Source organism: Bombyx mandarina, chromosome 20 (genome assembly GCF_030267445.1).
Source record: "Bombyx mandarina strain Sakado chromosome 20, ASM3026744v2".
Lineage (NCBI taxonomy): Eukaryota > Metazoa > Arthropoda > Insecta > Lepidoptera > Bombycidae > Bombyx > Bombyx mandarina.
In genome coordinates this window covers 313,507-334,710 of record NC_143226.1, presented here as the reverse complement: position 1 = coordinate 334,710, position 21,204 = coordinate 313,507, and the positions used below count along the sequence as shown (strand labels likewise).

General features: G+C 37.7%; 1 protein-coding gene across 1 annotated transcript in view; it reads right to left on the bottom strand.

Moving 5' to 3' along the window:
* LOC114250723 (solute carrier family 2, facilitated glucose transporter member 8) overlaps positions 1 to 21,204 on the bottom strand; it is a 46,597-nt gene that overhangs the window by 7,961 nt on the left and 17,432 nt on the right. Inside the window, exons 3-4 of the mRNA XM_028184710.2 lie at positions 3,165 to 3,394; positions 729 to 845 (exon numbers count right to left, since the gene is read on the bottom strand). Coding sequence (XP_028040511.2) covers positions 729 to 845; positions 3,165 to 3,394 — 347 coding nt within the window. The remainder of the gene's footprint in view (positions 1 to 728; positions 846 to 3,164; positions 3,395 to 21,204) is intronic.

Sequence of the window (21,204 nt, the reverse complement as noted above, 5' to 3'; positions counted from 1 at the left end):
TAGAAAGAGACAGAGCGAGAGTAAATGCGTGGCGCTCGAACGCATGCATATTATACCTGTTACAGGCCAGCGCGAGCATTAGCAACGAGTAGCGTCCAATATTCTAATGAAAAAAAAAATGTTTGTCTATCTATAATTTAAAATATATATAATATAAATGTTGAAGATGTCGCATTTCTTATACACAGCATTCCCTATTACAAGAGCAATCTAATTTAAGGATGAAAAATTAAAAAAAAACCTCAATACTACATACACATCGAAAAAGAAGTTTCACTTCATTCACGTGCACCAAGTTGCACTCGCACCATTTTATTTGAGATATTTATTGAACCCATAAATTACAATTGAACTTCATATAAGAGAACTATAAAATTCATGCGTGGCTTGGCGTCATAACGGATGTCGCTTGCTGACATTATGACGTTCAGAAACTGAACATTAATCTTGTAATATTACGTACATAAATTACACGTGTTTTTTTTAGTTGGCACGTACATCAAACAACAATAGAATCGCACCTCAATATATTCTAATAGATTTTGACGTGACAACGTCTTATAATTCGATGGAGCCGGCTGCACGCACGAAAAAACATGACTCATGCGGCGTTACCTCGCTCTGAGGCGTATTTTCTTATGACGTTGTCACGTTCAACTATCATCAGTAAACCGACCTTACAGACAACCGATTTTTGACGGGTCTTAGATAATTTGAAGGCAGTGTACCTCTTTCAGGTACAGCGGGGTGACGACGTAACATCCAGCGCAGGCTAACCCTGCAACTGCTCTGGAGGCTATCAACGCCCAAGGCCTCAGTGAGAACAATGTTATACTCCAGCTCATCTGAAAAGATAATCGTAAGTCATGTTCTATTAGGATAGGATCTGAAAAGGATATATGTGTAATCTATATATAAATACGTGAAGCAAAAACTTTGTACCCTTTTTTACGAAAATTGCGGGGACGGAGGAGTATGAAACTTTTAGAGAATATGGAGAAGGAGGGCAGAATGTTCAAATTTTTTTAAATTACGCTTACAGAATACATTAAATCAATAAAAAATACATTACACACACTACCATATATTTCACATACACACGCATGCGTTCTATTAGATCATTTATTAATATTTGTCTAAACTGTGTTTATAAAAGTATAATAGTCTTTGACAATATAATCATAATAATGTACAAACTTATAATTTCAATTGATTATAGTCGAATTTCGACTACTGAGTTTTTTGTATTATACAAACATTGTTCTTGAGACGTATTGTTAGTCCGCACAGTACGGTACCACAATCTTATTTTTGGTAGTCTGGTAGTGCGGTCTGGTATTGAACCTAAGGCTTGGTGCTTATAAAATAAATTTGGAAGTTCAAGAGCGTAAGATGGGCGGTATTCACGCTGTGATACCGTGACCTCCGATATTCACTTAATATCAAATGGGAGGACAGCTCGTCTGGCCATCTAAAGCGTAAATTTTTTTTCAGCTCGAGTGGAACATATTAGACATTTATATTACATTTAGTTGTTTTGAGAACCGAAAAAAATGTAAAGCTACTAAGTGAAATGTGAGATTTAAGAGTTTTGAAGCCTTTTAAGGTCATGTGGCTATATAAATTGAATACGCAGAAATTGCCTAGCCCATTTCAGCCTCGAATCCGTAATGGGTTTCGGTTTGAAGGGTGGGGCAGTAGTTTACAATAAAAACTGAGTCTTAGAGCTCACGTCTTAAGGTGGGTTTTACGTTATTTATGTTTATAGACCCCGGTAACCACTCAACACTCGGTGGGCCGTGAGTGAGCTCGTCTATGGGTGTACATTATACAAATATTTATTCCGATTTCAGCAGTCTTAGGTGTCACCTTTTTTTTTAACTCCTATTTTTATGAAATAGTATATTTTATTATAATTAGACTATTTTATAAAAAGTAATAACATCCAGTCACGCTTCTCTGTCACAATCGCTGAGTATATGAAACACTGTTGGAACTACGCCACGTGACATGTCATACTATGATATATGAGTCGACTATTATCAAAGGCGGCAATCTGACTTTTGGACAATGATTGGTAAATCAGAAAAACGAATTATTGACTTTGTATTCCATTGGCAGTCACAAAACTCTTCGGAACGACATCTTAGTTAGATAACAGGTTAACTATTAACCTTTATTTAATGCAGGTTTTGAACCGTATTCTTTGAAGGAGACGATTATATTCAAATAAATCTGTATTGACATATCAATAAATTTTTTTTGTCCAAATGCACAGATTGCCACCTTTGATAATAGACGACTCATATTACGACATAGGTAAACGTTTCCCAAATTGGCAACAGCTTTTTCTTGCAGGGGGCCGAGTTTCATACGAGGTATCCGCGCCTAGGGGGGCAAGCGGGGTATGTGGGAACTTGACAGTGTGCACATGTTGAGAGCAGGCCGAGGGCCCAAGTGTTTTTTTTCTTTTCTTGTTTTTTTCCTACCTAAGCTGGTAGCCTTGAGAGGCTATTCCAGCGTAACCTTAACTAGTAGGTGAGCTCACGGGGCTCAAACCTGACGACGTTGCTAACACGAACCCTAGCAAGAGCCGTGCTTCGCAGAATCTACCACCGGATCGGAAACGCGACCCACTGAGAAGATCCGGCGAGAAACTCAGTGGGCTGTGTCTGAGGGTGGCCCAAGTGTGGTTTTAGGGTCCTAACTACCAAACGACTCCCTTGCATTCTCTTACCTGATGTCCAACTGTGCCAAGTTCTTTAATGGTGGATGGTGGATGTAGAAACGTAAAAAGAACTGTTTAGATTTCCGAAAACGTGTATTTTATTATTTAATCCATGAATGTACTGACACACTGTCAAACATAATATAACAACGGACAATGTTTTTTCAACCAAGCAAGTAAAACTTAAAAACTGAGCACTTAAAATATACATCTATACTAATATATAAATTTACAGTGATTTTTACGGATGTTCCGTTATAACTACTGAACCATGCATCCGATTGACTTGAAACTTGGTATCCATGTAGAAAATACATGTACTTATTGGATTGGTTAGTATTTATATGAATGTTGGATTCCCTAATAATAATGTTAATTTGAAATGCCCAGCGAAGCGGGCGAGTACGACTAGTTTACTTATATATACAGTACTTACAACAAGCATTAATGACGTAAGCAGCGTTGTAATCTTCCTTCCCCATCGGTCAGCCAAATCCCCAACGAAGACGCCGCAGAATATAGGGGGGAAAAACGTTATAGATGCCATCCAGGAGATTGTCTCGTCTGTTATCACCTCTGGAGCTGGCCCATTCGGAGACTGGAGGATCGGGGTCATAGGTGACTGCCAGCCCATCAGCATTCCAAAGTTCAATACCGGGATTGTGACTGAAAAAATTACCTTAGTTAAGTTTATAATTCTGTTATTATATTACAATTTACAACGTTATATCAAGAGAGATAAGGGTCATTTTGAGCGGTTAGCACAGCAAACTACTGCTTTAATTTTGATTAAGTCTTCTCTAGATATAGAGAATATGTATGGGCGGCATTTATCTTGTAGATGTCTATGGACTCCGGTAACTACTTAACACCAGGCGGGCCGTGAGATAGTACACCCACCTAATCAATAAAAAAAAGCCGGTCATCGTCCTCGTCGAACCTGTCGCTTGCGACGAAGGGCTCGACGAGCGAATTAACCCATAGACACAGCCCACTGAGTTTCTCGCCGGATCTTCTCAATGGGTCGCGTTTCCGATCCGGTTGTAGATTCTGCGAAGCACTGTTCTTGCTAGGGTCAGTGTTAGCAACTCTCCGGTTTGAGCCCCGTGAGCTCACCTACAAACGTTAGGGTGAAGCTGAAATAGCCTCTCAAGGCTATCAGCATGGGTAGGAAAAAAATTATTAATAGCTTTTGAATTGAATGGAATTTAGTTAATTTTGTGTTTGCGTATCGTATTGCGGAAAAAATCAAGCCTCAGAACCTTCTCAGTCGTGTAACTACATTTAGAAGTATTATAGTCATGAAGGTATACATCGATAAGAAAAAAAGGTGTCTTTTAACGAGGACGAGAGTCATAATAATGTATGTCATTAAATATTGAATTCACAGTTTGCTGTTAAATTTCAACATATCATTGAAGATGATGACATAGAGACATTTCATCATCTTCAATGATATTTTGAAATAATGTTGACAATCATCAACTCTACAATTTCAGTACCAGTCGATACGCAAAAGTGTAGTTACAAGTGGCGTCAGCATAGATATAGATAATCATTAGCTTTGTTACGATCAAACTAAAATTTAAAACTAGAACGATTTCGTATTGTAAAAGAATGGGCATATCCTCATGTCAGGAGTAATATCACTTGACATCCGAACAAGATGGAAATTCCCTTTTTTGTACCAATAATAACATTTTAATTGACCCTTCCATAACTGTAATCCTTCTTTTTGACTCCCTTTCATTGGAGATAATGTTTGCATCACTTTATTTTTAAAAGAGTTTACTTTTTTTATTGCCCTTCTAGGCAGACGAGCATACGGCCCACCACGGTGAGTGGTTACCGTCGCCCATCGATTTCAGCAATGCCAGGAGCAGAGCCAAGCCACTGCCTACCATTAATCACCTTAGCCTTTAACCTATAATGTAGGGACGGAATTAATTGTGTGCTAATAACCCATGACGTAAATCTTATTGTGAATCAATACTGGCGAACCACAAGGCGTTTGCGACAATTCCGAGAAAACTTGCATATATACGGAAAACAAACATTTGCACGTCAGTCTAATGAGCAACGGGACCCGCCCGTTAGAAGATCTTACCATTGCCTCAATCGATAAATAAAAGACCTAAGCTTTTGTATAAAACAAACTTGAAACATGCAAAAGGAATCCGCCCGATGGGGGACACATCAAAGGGAAAACAAAATTGTTATTTTTATGTAATTCCGAGCATTTTCATATATATCGACCTTTTAAACCTTCTCTGGACTTTCACAAATAATTCAAGACCAAAATTAGCCAAGTCGGTCCAACCGTCCTCGAGTTTTAGCGAGACTAATAAATAAATAAATAAATAAACGAACAGCAATTCATTTTTATATATATAGATAGACAAAGACAATGCTTACACAGGAATCGTATTATGAGTCGAGCACTAAAATCATCCATCTCGTCAGCACTAAGCTGTTTTTGATAAAAATGCAGCCAGTATTACAGATCCGCAGGAGTATCGAGAAACTCTTAGCTTGAGGCTTTTGCTTATTAATTTTTTGTGTTGGTAAATCATTACTGTTTCGGCATCTGGAGAAGTGCATTTACGGCATAATGTAAAAGGTGTTGTCTATCTATGCCGCATTTTTTTTATTTATTGCTTAGATGGGTGGACGAGCTCACAGCCCACCTGGTATTAAGTGGTCACTGGAGCCCATAGACATCTACAAGCGTAACGTAAATGCGCCACCCACCTTGAGATATAAGTTCTAAGGTCTCAAGTATAGTTACAACGGCTGCCCCACCCTTCAAACCGAAACGCATTACTGCTTCACGGCAGAAATAGGCAGGGTGGTGGTACCTACCCGCGTGGACTCACAAGAGGTTCTACCACCAGTAAAAATGAGCACGAGGTACATGTCTAAAAACAGCTCCGAAACCCTCCTCAATTCGATCTTGCGAAACTCAAAATAATATACCTATTGAATTTAAAACGATGAGACCGTATAATCCTAACAATACGGGCTAAATCGCACGCCACAGGTCACAGTTAACTTGGCTCCGACTATTGAATACCAACTTTCACTTTTATATACGTCATCTACATACGTTCATAGAGCAAATCTTCGATATATCACTAGTTAGTATGAGATTTTTGTTCCTGTATATGCTAATAGCCTTGACAGGCTATATCAGCAGCGTTACTCTAGCGTGTAGGTCAGCTCTCGAGGCTCAAATCTGATGACGTTGCTAACGCTGGCCCTCGCAAGAGCAGTGCTTCGCAGAATCTACCACCGGATCGGAAACGCGACCTACTGAGAAGATCCGGCGAGAAACTCAGTGGGCTGTGTCTGTGAGTTAATTTACTCCCCGAGCCCTTCGTCGCAAGCGACTGGTTCGGCAAGAACGATGACCGGTGCTTGAGGTACCTAAAAGCACCGTTAATGGATCGGGAGGATCCGTAATGACGTGTTTAGGGCGACGTCGACTGTTTACCATTCGGTCCACAGGACCGGGTTTTTTTTTATTGCCTTTGTAGGCAGACGATCATACGGCCCACCTGATGGTAAATGGTCACCGTCGCTCATAGACGTCAGCAATGCCAGGGGCAGAACCAAGCCGCAGCCTACAAGCCAAGCCACTGCCGTCGTTAAACGGTTAGGTAAAGCCTATAGATTTTAAAACGTAAATGTCATGAGATCGTTTATAAAAAATGTGTCCGTGAAATCGTAGCGTCCGACAATCGAATGCAAAATAATTCGGAGCAAGAATAAGTTTTGTATTTTTTAAATAGTTTTAAAATTATATTTTTGTCATAAGATAATTTATTAATATAAACGTATTAGCTGGGCCTATATCTTTCTATATGTGTTCTATATGTATCTGTATGTGTCCGATAAAATATGTAAAATTTACACGTATTAAAAATACTGGACACGTAGTAGAAATTGTTTTAAGCTGTTATACTCTGACTATTTATTTGTCTGATTGTGATTCTCGTGTTCAAAATCACCTACACTATGATCGCGTTCCCATATATCTTAATTGAGCATTCTTGAAATTTGGGAGGGTATCCAAAAATTTCAAGCATATATTTTTTTTTTTAGGGATTTTATGACCTGGTAACAAAGTCCTTTAGGTCATGTCTTATTTTATGTTATATTCTTATTTTTATGAAAAATGATGAGATAGAGTGAAATGAAATGAATTAAACGAAGATTATTAATTTGAGACATTAATCAACTGGAATGAAATTAAATGTAGTGAGGTGAAATGATATGGGATGAAATATAATCTCAGTAAAATGGTGGTCATTTACTGAGATCTTTTCAATGGACTATTTGGAGGATCCCGAGAAGTTACGTACAGCGGCTTTGTTTCATTTTCCCACATTTGTGCACTTTCACAGATATTAAACATTTAATAAACCACAGTTATTACACATTTAAACCTGAAGAAACACTAAATAGACAAAATAAAACAAATCACACAACTTCACTCCTCGCGTTCCCGCCAAAAAGTCCTCAACCATATTATAAAGATTCAAATTTTAAAGTGACCTCATATCGTTGCATTGTCTATCGTCGCTCGATCGTTTGTCGTTTGTGGCATTAACGGTCCTTGATATTTCAACTATCACGATAGTTCGTGTTGTTAAGCAACGATGTCCAGGTCCAATGAAATCGTTGTTCATTTGTAATTGGCAAATACTAATCTTGTTCTCTCTCGATTTTTTTTAATTACTCCTGTAATGACGATATACAAAAACATTAATTAAGGAGTCATTAAAACCACTATTTTTAGATTTAATTCGATTCGAAGCGGGTTTCTCGTAAAAGGGTAATGTTATAATAACATTGAAATTAGGGGACCAAAAGGATTGTTTCCGAAGCCCTGTAATTATTAAAAAAAACTACATTAACTTCAACAACGGAAATCAATTTTATTTATTTCCTAAACAATACTTATTATTTTGGTTATTCAATGTTACTTATTTCCGTTGGAAGTCGGCGCCTGGTTTACTCGCATCGATCGATAAGAGTGTGAATTAAATCTCTCAAATAGCCATGTTACAGAAATATTTATTTAACCAGTGCTCGCGGACGACTCTCACAACGAAGGAATGATGTCGTGTAATAAGATGTAAATCGCCATAAGAATTATTAAAGATTATTGTAAGGCGGCATTCACGATGCAAGTCTTTGAGTTCTGATAACAACCATACCGGTTGAATCGTAAGTTCGATTCCCCATTAACGCCAAAAAAGTGCCTCTCCAAAGAACTGAAACAAGAAGTAGCCAATACGAGTGCAGTAGTCGTTTTGAAATTGCGACATTGAAAATGAAATCGTGAACGCATGTAGACATAATAGAAACCAGCAATGAAAAGCAAAGATAGCTAATTTCCTTGAATCCGAGAAAGACCAACCCACGCGTCATATGATATTCAAAATCGCAGTTCCATACAATGCAATATACGCTTACAAGTGACGTTTTTTTTTAAGAAGAAATTCTCGAACATTCTATTACTGTTTTCTATAAGGTTTCCTGTATTTAGAATTTTAACATTCAGTCATCATATTAGGACAACCGTACTAATTACCTGCAGGATTTGAAATTAGGATTACTACGAGTATTTTAAACTTATCTATCATATGTTTAAGTAAAGCGGTTGACGCACTTTTGCAGTAGATGCCTATACATACGTATAAAATAATAAAAAATATCTATGCGATAAATAAAAAATGTTATTGACGGTAGGGTGGTATTGCGATTCTACCACGATTACGTGTTCTCTTGAAGGATAAGACTCATAGCCATTGAGCATTGGGGTAATTACTACAACTAGTGGTCCCCCAGTAGTCGAAATTCGACTATAACTACTATTTTAAACTATAAGTTTGAACATTATTATAGTTCTATTGTCAAATACTGTTATAATTTTTTAATCACAGATGTCGCCAACTCTACACAATAGAAAAATAACATTAAAAACAAACAATAGTAATCTATTCTCAATTTGACCACAGAAATTAAATAATATACAAAACAGCATATTTAGCGTGTGTGTCAAACACATGGTAGTGTGTGTAATGTTTTTTTTTTGTATTTATTATGCATAATTGTAAAAAAATATTAGCATTGCGCACTCCTTCTCTACATTCTCTATAAGTGGGATACCCTCCGTCCGCGCGATTTTCGTAAAAAGGGGTACAAAGTTTTTGCTTCACGTATTAATGGATTCCAGTCTCAGGGAAAGCATTGGCTAACAAATAGTTTTCTTGGCGCGCGCGTTATTTTACAGTTTATTTATAGCAGATAATACAATAGTTTTTTTTTCTGAGTACAGACTCAGACATTTATTTTGTAAAGAACGCACGCTATCAGACCTCAATTTTATTATCGACCGCAGTTTAGTTATCTAGTGTCAAAAGGTTATATTTTCGTGGATTGCTTAGATTTAAACGCCCATACTTGTGATTAAACATTTATGTGAGCTCGAGTCCAATGAATCTAGTATAATTTCGAGGTTGCTAGATAAAGTAGACAAAAAAGTAACAATTTTCAAAATTTCTACTGCATAGTTGTCGTGAACACGAATGAAAGTGTAGTCATGACTACACGAACGCCTCGGAGAAAACGATGTTAGCTCAGCTGATAGCGAATTATATATGCACGAATGATTTTTAATTAACAGTGTGGATCTTTAAGCGTTAGTAGGTGAGTTAATGTCACCCAACGTTCACCTTGAAAAATGAGTTCTGGCTCAATGATTTTCGTTTTCCCTTTTTCATTGCATAGACGGGTGAACAGGCCACTTGATGTTTGGTGGTTACCGGAATTATTGAACAACATTTACTGGTGGTAGGACCACTTGTGAGTCCGCGCGGATAGGTACCACCGCCCTGCCTATTTCTGCCGTGAAGCAGTAATGCGTTTCGGTTTGAAGGTTCGGGCAGCCGTTGTATCTATACTGAGACCTTAGAACTTGTATCTCAAGGTGGGTGGCGCGTCTACGTTGTAGATGTCTATGGGTTCCAGTAACCACTTAACACCAGGTGGGCTGTGAGCTCGTCCAACCATCTAAGCAATAAATAAAAAAAACATCACAATGTGAATCTCGCCACACAACTTGACAAATATAAATCTCAATTGTTTCCATAACGACTGGCCCAAACCTCTAAAGGAGAACGGGAATATCATGCGTCACCCAAATTGAAATAAAAATAAATATGCACATAAAATATATATCGACGCTTGAAAGGCAAACGTGACTAAGCGACAATGCGTGAACTTTACAGTGGACTAATTGAAAGTTGAAATACCTGAAAAAAATATATTTTAACGAATCTAGCTGTAGTAGAATCTAGCTAGTAGCTGTAGGATTGAAATTATTTTAATAGACCTAGAAATATATTTTTTTTGCGCATCGAATATGGTTATTGCCTATCATTTGTTTGCCTTGTTGCCATATGTTTGCCTTTCAAGCGTCGATATGTAAGCGAAAACGAATTCAATTAGTTTGGGCAACGCTTAAAACATAATATTAAAAAAATAAATTATAACGACTAAATTTACAAAACAGTATTAATTATTGTATTTATTAGTATAATCATAATTAATTTTAACTTCTTACAATAACAATAAACATATATTTTTGTCAATCTAATCACGAGTCGTGACCGCTAAAAGAATTATTAGTTCAATTAAACTCAGAATTAGTTTGGCTCGCATTTTATTTCATAAAATAACACCGATAATAATAGGGGTTAAATTATGAAATTGCCGTTTTATTATAACTAGTGGTCCCGCGGTAGTCGAAATTCGACTATAATTAATTGGAATTGTAAGTTTGTACACTATTATGATTGTATTTTATACTTCTATAATCACAAATTTCGCCAAGGCTACACTATAAAGAAATATTAATTTAAACAAACAATATGTTTAATCTATTCTCAATTTAACCACGGACGTCAAGAACAAAAGTTTGACAATAAATAGTATGCGTGCGTGTGTGCGAAAAATAAACGGTATGTAGTGTGTGTAATATTTTCTTTGTTGATTTAATGTATCTTTTATGCATTATTTAAAAAAAAATTTAGCATTGCGCACTTCTTCTCTATATTCTCTATAAGTGTGGAAAATTTCATACTCCTCCGTCCGCGCAATTTTCGTAAAAAGGGATACAAATTTTTTGCTTCACGTATTAATATATAGATTGATACTTCGAATTGACATAGAACCTTCATGATTTGAGATTTTCGAGTGAAACTAAAATGTAACTCGGTCAAGCTTTGCTATACCTACGGTATGAGACCAACAAACACTGATTTACGAAATCACAAGCTCATAATATCGTACATGGATTACGTTATTTATCTCTTCGAGTTATTGTTTGTTTGGAAAAAACAACAAAGGGAAGATCTTCCACGAAGCGTGTGAAATTGCTCGGTAGGCCAACAACTGTATATTTTTTTTCCTACCTTTTTTTTATTATTTATTGCTTAGATGGGTGGACGAGCTCACAGCCCACCTGGTGTTAAGTGGTTACTGGAGCCCATAGACATCTAGAACGTAAATGCGCCACCCACCTTGAGATATAAGTTTTAAGGTCTCAAGTATAGTTACAACGGCTGGCCCACCCTTCAAACCGAAACGCATTACTGCTTCACGGCAGAAATAGGCAGGGTGGTGGTACCCACCCGCGCGGACTCACAAGAGGTCCTACCACCAGTAATTCTAGTAGCTCGAGGGGTTATAATAAAATCACCGGACGAGTAAGCGACATCCCGGGACTAGGCCTGGCGAAGGTCCAATGGTCCGAATGTTGTTCGGAACTTGTATATTATATGCAAGCTTACCTTGAAAATGTTAACGCGATTCAGGCAATTGTCAAATATTTCTTGTCTACGATACCTACTGTTGAAGTGATAAGACATTTTATGAGCCCACACGGATAGGTACCGTCTTATTCTTCTACAATGATGCATTCATGATTTTTGCCTTTTCAAGTCTAGAAAATATCAACATCAGTTAGACCGTGAATTTATTCGTCTATCTAAGCTAAAATTTAATATGATAATATTACAACGGAATGCTGCCACCCACATTGACACATGAAGTAGTAATCTCAGTTACATTCACGGCTATCCTACCTTCCTAGTCTGGTAGCATGTTTCTTTCGCTTCAAAAAGAGGCAGCGTGTTGATACCAACCCGTGCGGGCTCTCATTACGCCCTACCGCCAGTCAATGTCAGATGACGATTGAGTACGCAGATAGTAAGCGAATTTTTTTTATTACTTAGCTGGGTGGGCGAGCTCACAGCCCACCTGGTGTTAAGTGGTCACTGGGGCCCATAGACATCTAGAAGGTAAATGCGCCACCCACCTTGAGATATAGTTCTAAGGTGTCAGTATAGTTACGTCTGCCCCGCCCTTCAAAGCGAAACGCATTGCTTCACGGTAGAAATAGGCGGGGTTGTGGTACCTACCCGTGCGGACTCACAAGAGGTTCTACCACCAGTGAATATTGAGAGCGCGGCCTAGTCTCCGGTGAATCGCAAATTTGGTTTTTACCATACCCACGGGAAGAGATGGGGTGGTGTTACTCCGGGTGCAATTAGCATAAAGCCACAAATTCGGGTTCACGTCGAATTCAGCATGCAGCGGCTTGGCTCTGTCCCTGGCATTGCTGAAGTCCATGGGCGACGGTAACCACTCACCATCAGGTAGACCGTATGCTCGACTGCCTACAAGGGCAATAAAAAAAATTTCGTACTCTTGTTTCGTTCGAAGCCTTTTATCTATCCAATACCTACTTCTTTTAACTGCAATTCAGTATGTATGTAGGTACTTACACTCAGTGTGTATACGTTCTCTCGTATATATATCGCATGGACAGGTCGACTAGTTTTGATATGGTTGTTCCTGGAATTCGGGCGACAGATTGATTTGCAACGAACAGTATGGTAAGCATTTTGAATTATTTTTTATTTTATACATGCTTGCCTATTTTAATGAATTGTAAGTTTTTTTTATTGCTTAGATGGGTGGACGAGCTCACAGCCCACCTGATGTTAAGTGATTGCTAGAGCCCATAGACATCTACAACGTAAATGCGCCACCCACCTTGAGATATAAGTTCTAAGGTCTCAGTATAGTTACACAACGGCTGCCCCATTCTTGAAACCGAAACGCATTGCTGCTTCACGGCAGAAGTAGGCGGGGTGGTGGTACCTACCAGTGCGGACTCGCAAGAGGTCCTACCACCAGTAATTATTTTTGCGGGTTTGATTTTTATTACACGATGTTATTCCTTCACCGTGGAAGTCAATCGTGAACATTTGTTGAGTACGTATTTCATTAGAAAAATTGGTACCCGCCTGCGGGATTCGAACACCGTTGCATCGCTCGATACGACGGAACCTTCCGTCTTATCATTCGACTAAAAGATAAAACGACGACTTCGTACATAAGCATATCGAATACAAGTAGCAAGTCATACTACAAGCGAATGAAAAAAATATTAGTTCCACTTCAAAGAACCACTTGAGGCGGGTTTCACAACAAACAAAATTCTTTTAAAAATCTATTTCATCATGTCCTATCTCCGATACCTCTTTGTTCGAGTTGCCGATATGTCCTTCATGGTTCTACGACTGAATTGGAGAATTTGTGCACAATATCTGAATGTAATTCAGAAGCATTACTTTGCTAAATAATAACAGAGTATTTATTTTTCGGAACGATAACGCAGCCGCTGACGTCAAGTGATAATTGTAGCTTTTGAGGGACTACAACATGAGATTTCAATTACTTCGATATAACGAGTAATTAGTCTGGACTCAGAAATGCCTGAGAAACAAATTTTGTTGAAGTCGTCGTGGCTTAACGGATAAAACGTCCGGTGCATTCGTGTTGAGTGATGCACGGAGAACGTTACAAAACTCGCACTAAGCACACTGGTAGTTTCACAAAGAGTAAATATGACAGGCTTTAGAGTAAGTAGTACATTTAATCTTCAAAGGCAAAAGAATAATATATTATTTATGTTTAAACAGAGCCATGTAATTTTAGCCAACGCGTCATGTTATGTGCAAGTCAATCAACTAAAGCCATCATGGAATCTGGAATGAATCACACACCGGTTTCGCGAAGTCAGCAGAAACTTTAGTTCCGTGAAATGGACCCATGGCTTTGAGGATAAATACAACTTTATGAATGAAAAAATGCGGATACATATATCTATATATTAATAAGTGTAGCAAAAACTGACGGAGGAGTATGTCCCACACTTTATAGAGAAGGCGTGCAGAATGCTAATTTTTTTTTAAATTATGCATTAAAAATACATTACTTAAATAAATAAAAAAAACGCTACCATGTATTTGACACAACACATGCTACGTATAAATATACTCTTTGTTTATTGTCAATTGTCAAACTTTTGTTATTGTTTAAAGTTTGTGGTCACATTGAGAATAGAATAATATTGTTCGTCTTTAATATTATTTATGTATAGTGTACTTTTGGAAAAATTGTAATTATAATAAAGAAGTATAATAGTATTTGACAATACAACCATAATAATGTTTTTAAACATAAAATATCAATTAATTATTGGAGTTTTAGTAAGGATCTCTAATTTTTTTTAAAAAAAATTATAGCTTATGTCACTCGTGAATAGTGTAGCTTCCAAGCAGTGAAATAATTTTTGAAGTCGGTTCAGAAGTTTCGAAGCCTATTCAATACAAACAAACAAACAGATCTTTTCTCTTTATAATATTAAGTATAGATATCAAGCTGTAAAAAAATTATCCAAAATTATTTTTTACATCGCGTGCCCTGCGGAAACTATTGATGATAGAATAAAATTATGTACTACGACTTTGTAGAACAACTATTATAGTTACGCCGCAGTAACGACTGGCCAGCTCAGCGCGAAGTTTAACTAGTAATATAATTTACCAGCATAAGAAATTTTAAAGTTAAAGTATACAACCAGTCTGCCTCTAGAAAATTCCGCAAAATTAAGATTCAAAGTTAATAATTATCAAAGTTAAACGAACCGGCTCGCTTAATTCTAAACACGATTGAACTTTGACCATCTTGAACGCAAGTACATTGATTACGAACAGGAAAGACAGATAACAGAATATGTAGAGCTTTTTTTTTTTTTTTTTATATTATTAATACAAATAATATTAAAGCTTGTTTGGTATATGTGGTTTTTTTTAAATTAACTTTTATAGTTTTTTACGAATATTACCATAATGAGGATTTTTTTTAATGCCTTTGTAGGCAGACGAGCGTACGGCCCACCTGATGGTAAGTGGTCACCGTCGCCCATGGACTTCAGCAATGCCAGGAGCAGAGCCAAGCCGCTGCCTACTGCTATGGATGCTACTGGATGGAAAATGTAAGACTTCAAGACTCAAGACAGTGGTTGAGGTAGTTTGATCTCATTCAACACGTTTTGTTTCTTCAAAACTTAATTTTATGCAAAGTTTTTAACATTCATCTGGCTCGGCCAAGATATGCTGTTGATTTTATTGTTAAGTAAATATAATATTAAATTGGAATAAATGAAATATAACGTGTAATATGATATAGTTAAAATAACATATTTTGTGGGATATTTTAGCAATTGTTTCATTATTTTTCAGTACATATCTGAAAGGTTCAACTGAGGGTATGTATACCTAGTATTTATATATTTTTTTTTATTTCCGCGTGCTAATCTCTAGATATTGTTCTTCTTTTTCTCCACCTTATCCCACTAGGTGGGGTCGGCACAGCAAATTTTTCTCTTCCATTATCTTCTATCAGCCGTCATCTCAACACTCACTCCTCTCTCTCTCGTATCGTCATTCACACACTCTATCCATGTCTTCTTCGGTCGACTTCTTCCCCCTCCATAGTACCATATTTTTTTTATTTTTTTATTTTTTCTTTATTGCTTAGATGAGTGGACGAGCTCACAGCCCACCTGGTGTTAAGTGGTTACTGGAGCCCATAGACATCTACAACATAAATGCGCCACCCACCTTGAGATATAAGTTCTAAGGTCTCAATTATAGTTACAACGCCTGCCCCACCCTTCAAACCGAAACGCATTACTGCTTCACGGCAGAAATAGGCAGGGTGGTGGTACCTACCCGTGCGGACTCACAAGAGGTCCTACCACCAGTAATTACGCAAATTATAATTTTGCGGGTTTCATTTTTATTACACCATTTTCATACATCTCCTGGTCACATGCATCTTCTCTCTACGCATCACATGTCCATACCACGCTAACCGCCCGCTCTTTAATTAGTTGCTTACCGAGGCTACTTTCACACTTCTTCTGATAAATATAGAATCTCTAGATAATGTTGTTGACAATTATTGATACACTAAGATAAGCTTGGTCTTAAATTTAATGTATCTTTCGTTCAAATCAGTTGATTTTATATAACTTTTAAAAAGTATGTCTAAAACCGTGAGATCATTTCCGAAATGATTTACAAGCTGATCTCATGGAACGATATAACAAGGAACAGTTTTGAGATTGTCAACAAATGCGTGAAATCGAAGTAATGTCACGTACTATTTTGTGATAAAAACTGTGTCTCGAGTGGGTTGTAACAGCGATTATCTTACCAAAGCCCTGATTGTGTCAGATGTTGATGGATGTTACATGATTTCAATTCCAGAAAGCATCAAATTTTCTAATCTGCTTTCAACGGTCGAATCTCAAAATGAAAAAAATGTTTTTTCTGCAATTACTTACGCGTGCGTAGTTAAGTAGAAACAAAAAAAGATATTTATTTAATTTCCAGTATTTTTTTCTTTTGAGGACATTTAATTAAAAGATTAATTAAAAACCTGTTTTTTAATTATGATTATTCGTTAGGGATTTTTTTAAATCGTAAATTCAACGCCACTTCAAGACCGCCAATTCTACTTTTTTGTATTTAATGTTTCGCATTATTATTTTTTCGTGTACTATAAAGAATACTCTCTCTCTCTCTCTCTCTCTCTCTCTCTCTCTCTCTCTCTCTCTCTCTCTCTCTTTGTCTCTCTCTCAAAGTTACATCGTCCATTCGGTCACGAATTTATTCTTTCAGCAACCAGATTACATATTATTGTTGTATCAGCATAACGCCTCTCCGGACCGCGAGATTGTTTCGCGCACCACCTGACTGTACCAAACAATAAATCCACGGGGCCTATTAAAATGGTTATAACATATCTTCCATAAGAATATTGAAGAAACGACAAAAATTGAAAATCATTTATGAACTTCCTCAATAATGAGCCGTATATAGGTACTCGATAACGGGCTGGTTTCCGCCAATTAACGATCGTGCGTCAGTTTGTTAGCACCTTTCAGCAATTACTTTTGTCTCTGTTTAACTTGTGCCAAAAATGCGAAGAGCGAAAGGAACAAAATCTTGATTAACAATACCGTTTCGAGCAGTAAAAAGTTTGATAGATATAAATAGAACTGCAAATATGAGTAGTCAAAGAATTTATTACTTCCGAATACCGACCTTGCAGACCCAAATATTTTTAAAGCTCTTTTTATCTGCAAAGATGGACAAACGAACTTTTTTTTATTGCCCTTGTAGGCAGACGAGCATACGGCCCACCTGATGGTAAGTGGTTACCATCGCCCATGGACTTCAGCAATGCCAGGGAAAGAGCCAAGCCGCTGCCTACCGCTTAATACTCTCCGCAAGCCTCGTTTGAAGAAGGACATATCATAGCGCTCGGGAAACACCGTGGAAGGGAGCTCACTCCATAGCCGGATGGTAAGTAGCAAAAAAGACCTCTGGAAACGCACTGTCGATGAACGCAGCGGTTCCAGATAATATGGATGAACTCTGCTCCGATGGCGGGAGGTGCGATAATAAAAAGGAGATGAGGGGATCATCTCAAACGATTCCTCAGAACACTATGGCCCACTCGAGATTTAGTTTACCAGAACCCTATACAACACTGAGATTACTGATGCCTACCGCCGACGCAAAAATCCAAGTGTCAATTGAAATGGTATACGATAGTGCAATTATCTTTTATTGCTTGGGGATAGAAACGGCGATCTGAGCTGACCACGCCCAATTTACCCCATCACTAGCTTGTTCAAAACATTTAGGAGCTAGATTAGGTTCGTATTCTATGAACAATGATGATGAATAAGTATTTAGGATGACTAAAATGCCCGTTTCCTAATTTAAAAAAAAACTTTGTTCTCGTCTATGGTACGCCCTAAGTTCCTTTGGCGATCGACGCTAATATCACGTATTACGGATCCTCCCGATCCATTAACGGTGCTTTTAGGCACCACAAGCATCGGTCACCGCCCTCGTCGAACCCGTCGCTTGCGACGAAGGGCTCGACGAGCGAATTAACCCATAGACACAAGTCACTGAGTTTCTCGCCAGATCTTCTCAGTGGGTCGCGTTTCCGACCCGGTGGTAGATTCTGCGAAGCACTGCGAGGGCCAATGTTAGCAATACTCCCGGTTTAAGCCCCGTGTGCTCACCTAGATGTTAGGGCGAAGCTGAAATAGCCTCTCAAAGCTATCAGCACACGTAGAAAAAAAAAGACGCTAATAAAAAAACTGCATGTAAGAATATGGCATGGGTACCAAATTAAAAAAAATAATGTTTTGCTTGTCCACGGTTACGCACACTTCAAATCCAATACGGCATGACGTAATTCGTCATTTTTGATTGCGCTCGTGTGCCGACGGTTTTCGCTAAACAAGCCCGCAAGTTTCCGTTCAAGGACAACGGATAAAAACCGCAACCGAGTTTTACGATGCTTCGTTTATTATTTATTGTGTTTTTGTATGTGACACGTACGTCCGTGGTCGGGCGTTTTACAGTGCGCAGGATTGAGAGACGCGTGAAGTTTGTATTTGGTCGTAACATATCGGTCATATCTATTTATTACTTTATAAATGTTACATTTAATGTAAAGATGTTTTTACTCAATCATGCCGCATATACATATACAGCATATAAAACTAATCCTAAATAAATTACAGTTTATATCTATCAAAAAAGCAATCGATTCAATCATCTTTTAAACTGAAGGCAACCAATCAATCTATCAATAATATCAAGATCATAAACGTCAATTTTTGAAGTTCCTCTCGCTCTGTTATGCTTCTCACGTCTAAGGTCACGATCACCTCAATCCAAGACTTTCGTCTTCGCGTTATTGTGCCATCTCATCGTATCTTTGGCTACACGGAGAAGATGATGATGAAGAAGACGTTGGAAGCGAGTGTGGTGCGGATTTGGTCAGACCCAATGCATTCGCTTGCGGCCCCGCGATCATTTCATAAAGTTCATTTCCTTGTAAATAAATAGCATCATTGTTTTTTGGAATGAAGTTCCTTATGAGACGATGCGGAGGGGTACCCTTTTTTTTTTTTTTTTTTTTACGCTGGGGAATCCATTTACGGATACCCGGTCGAGGGGGGTAACGGACCGGGTTATGTCGGACTCCGGCGCCTCCTGAGAGGATTAAGGGGAGAAGAGAAGAGCCGAGGTCCTTCACCTCCCCCAATTTCTCACAGGAGACTACGCCTTGAAAAAGGCGCGCGAAGCACTTGCCCCGCAGAACGACTACCGACTAAACCCCATCGAGCCCCACCACTCCGACTCCACGAAACCCACGGTACCGCACAGTGCGCGCCGAAGGCTCGCCGTCGCCGGTACCCATCCTGTTAGTAGGACGGCACTCCATCGGAGGGGTACCCTAACCGGGAAAAAACGTCCGTAACGTAAGATTTTTATTATTTATGTATAATCTTAGTATGATGGCTATACAGTGTCTAATCTATAGTCTACGTGATGACGGTTATTATTATTATTCATATAAATAGCTGTTTCTGTGTATATTATTATTATATATTTTTTATAAATCATTGTGAATAAAATAAAGTTGATAGCTTTGTAAAGTATTTTTTATCAATAAAAAAAGCATAATAAAAAATGTATACCCGAATAATTATTTTCTTTATACCTCGAATATCACTTAAAATTAATATTTTTATAATAAGGAACTTCATTCCTATCCGGTGTCCCACGACACCACATATCTTTTTTCCATCAGTTACGCTCCAATATGAAACTGCATTGTTCATGCTATGCTATTAATCACTGAGTTTTTTTTTATCATTGTGCGTTTCTTTGTTTATAAATGAAAAATAAATATTTTTACAGCGCAAAGGTAGCGAACGGCGTATGTGTTATTCTGTGTTTCAATCTGAATCGATGCATTAGGTATGTTTGATAACCAAGTCTGTGTCATGCAGCACAGTCACAGTCGAATGTGTTTTGTGGTAAAACAAGTTGCAATCACTAAGCCTTTATGTACAGGGGCGTGCTGACCTGTTATATACGTACTGTGAAAATCTATATATATATAAAAATGAATTGTTGTTCGTTAGTGTCGCTAAAACTCGAGAACGGCTGGACCGATTTGGCTAATTTTGATCTTGAATTATTTGTAGTCCAGAGAAGGTTTAAAAGGTAGATAAATATGTAAATGCTCGATATTAAATAAAAATAACAATTTTATTTTTCTTTTGATGTGTCTCCCGTCGGACGGATTCCTTTTGTTTGTTTTAAGTTTATTTTATACAAAAGTTTAGGTCTTTTGTTTATCGATTGAGGCACTACGAAGTCTACCGGGTTAGCTAGTAATAAGACAATTATTGCTACTTTTAAGCAGCTACCTGTAGCGATAGGATCATTATCACTCATGACCACATTTTATAAATGGAACGTAGCGTTTTATAAGATTCTTATAAATGAAAGGTAAAGTAATATGTTTGTTTGTTAGTTAAGAAATACATTCAATGTTTATTTAATCTAATAATTGTGTACTTCATTAAAAATATTTTAGTAACCAAATACAAAAAAGGAGGTAGCTACAAATTCAACTAAAATCGTGTTTTTATTCTGTTCTTCGATTTTCGCGAACCATAGACATAAACAAAACTACTTCTATGGTTTAATCTCCCGTTTTTATATTGTTACTATATTATTTCCAACAGGGATTGTTTAAAGTAATATATTTATACATGTCGGAGCATCAGTGGAAATAGCTGTGATATATTAGATTGGAAACGTCAGGTTAATTACCTGGATGGAATCGGAGATGTCGATTCTAATTGTTTATGGGTAGACTTATTAGTGACTCGTTCAATAGACAATGACGTATGGCAAGTGTCAGTGAAACTGTGGATGACGTATGACATTTGATGAGATAGTCTATGCTGGTAGTAACTAGACTCATTTGAAAGAGAAGGCATTCTTATTGGAGGCACCGTTGCGATCGCACGCATCTCTGAGAACACCGCGTTTCCTGCTATTATTTAATTATGTTCCTATTTCGAGTCTAACCTACAAAGAACGGACCACGAGGATACAAGTGATGATGATCGGGAACAGCTCAACCCGACATATATA